At 38.6% G+C, this 1,725-nt stretch overlaps 1 protein-coding gene across 1 annotated transcript; it reads right to left on the bottom strand.

Moving 5' to 3' along the window:
• Positions 1-277: 277 nt before the first annotated feature.
• On the bottom strand, positions 278-826 carry LOC141590097 (uncharacterized). Its single transcript, XM_074410709.1, has one exon. The coding sequence runs from the start codon at positions 824-826 to the stop codon at positions 278-280; it is 549 nt and encodes a 182-aa protein (XP_074266810.1).
• Between the last annotated feature and the right edge of the window lie 899 nt (positions 827-1,725).

Genomic DNA, 1,725 nt, shown 5'->3' with positions numbered 1-1,725 from the left:
TCAACAATGGTTATTTAGCGTATACCCGTTGTTAAAAGTCTTCAAAATTTTGGTGGGAAAGATACAACAACGGTTATTTATATGATAACCGTTGTTATATTATTCCCACCAAAATTTTGAAACACTTTCCACAACGACTTACTCGCAACAACAACGGCTTTTAACCGTTGTGAATACTTTCCACAACGGTTTTAGTAAATAACCGTTGTAAATAACTTTTACAACGGCCGCTTTAACAACAACCGCTTTTTGTTTTTACAACGGTTTTTACCCGTTGTTATAGCCTGTATCTGTAGTAGTGGGCCCTAGCATAGACTTCTTTTACACTAGACAAATCTCCGGGTGGGAGCTTCTCCAAGAGCTTGACGGTCAAACCTCCCTCAAACTTGAGAGCCAAATGAGATTGGCTAAGGTGAAGGTCCTCCACGTAAGTGGCGAGCTCACAAAAGCGGATGTAGTAGTCTTGCACGATCATAACATCGGTCATAACAAACCAGTATAATTTCGCTCGAAGCTTGCACATCACGTGCTCGGGGATGAACTCATTCCTCATTTCCATCTTGAAATCGGCCCAAGGGATGGCGGCTTTGCCCCTCTCTTCATAGAAGTTCTTCATAGCTTCCCGTTCCTTGTACCACCAACCTCCCGCAAGTCCTCCCAAGTAGAAGGTGGCTTGTTCCACCTTAAGCTCTTCCGGGCACCTCACCACTTCGAAAACGTTCTCCATCTCTCTTACCCAATCGCTAAAAAGGCAAGGCTTTCCCACTCCAAGGTACTTGGTGGGGCGGTGGCGTGAGATGGCGATGCTTATGGCTGAGGCATCCATTGTCGCATCTCTCTCCCGAGTGACATTCCTAAGAGCTATTGGAGTATTTGTCCTCCACAATAGTGCATGATAATATTATTAAATCTCATTAAGGAATATGCATGGGATATTCATTGACAATACTAGTCAGCTGATCAACGTATATCGGTAACGGTTGGCCAACTAGGGTTTGACGTTACTGTCGTGAGACGGCGGTGTTCAGCTGATCCCTTTCAGTCACACCTAAAGGAACGAGCCCCAACATGAAAACTAATTAATTGTATGAGATACAGTTTAATTAGTCCCTTGATAAATTAATTAAGAGTTATTCGATTGATTAATTTAGAGAGATATCGAGTTGTGAACTCGAGGCACGAAAATTATTATTTAATTATGCGATAATTAAATAATAAATTATTTGAGACGGGAATTAATGATTAAGTAGTTAATTGTTAAATTAGTACTAATTGACTAAAGTGATTAGTATTGGTACGTAAAATATATGTGTAGCTGTACATGTATATTTACGGAGTGTTTTAGACGAAATTAATCGGGAAGCATTTAAACATAAAACGATGTTTAAATAAAATTTACACGTATTTGTACGACAAATATAAGAATAAAAAAATGACCCGTAAATGGGTCATTTGGACCGTGTAAATGGTAGTGTAATTATGTGTTGTTAGACACAATTATTACTAATGGATGCATTCTATTTCGTGCTCTTCCCATTACAAGTTTTGTCTAATCTATGCCTAATTCTATTGGAAATATTAAATAAGACAAAATCAACACTCCACTAAATCCCTCACCAACCGTGCTCCCTCTTCATATACACACTCTTGTTCTTTTATTTTTACTCAACCTTTTGCATGTGAAAATTCTAGTGTGTTCATCTCTCTAAAATTAATAGAAATTAT

The sequence above is a fragment of the Silene latifolia genome, chromosome 7 (genome assembly GCF_048544455.1).
Source record: "Silene latifolia isolate original U9 population chromosome 7, ASM4854445v1, whole genome shotgun sequence".
Taxonomy (NCBI): domain Eukaryota; kingdom Viridiplantae; phylum Streptophyta; class Magnoliopsida; order Caryophyllales; family Caryophyllaceae; genus Silene; species Silene latifolia.
The sequence above is the reverse complement of the archived record's forward strand: the minus strand, read 5'-3'. Positions and strand labels throughout refer to the sequence as shown.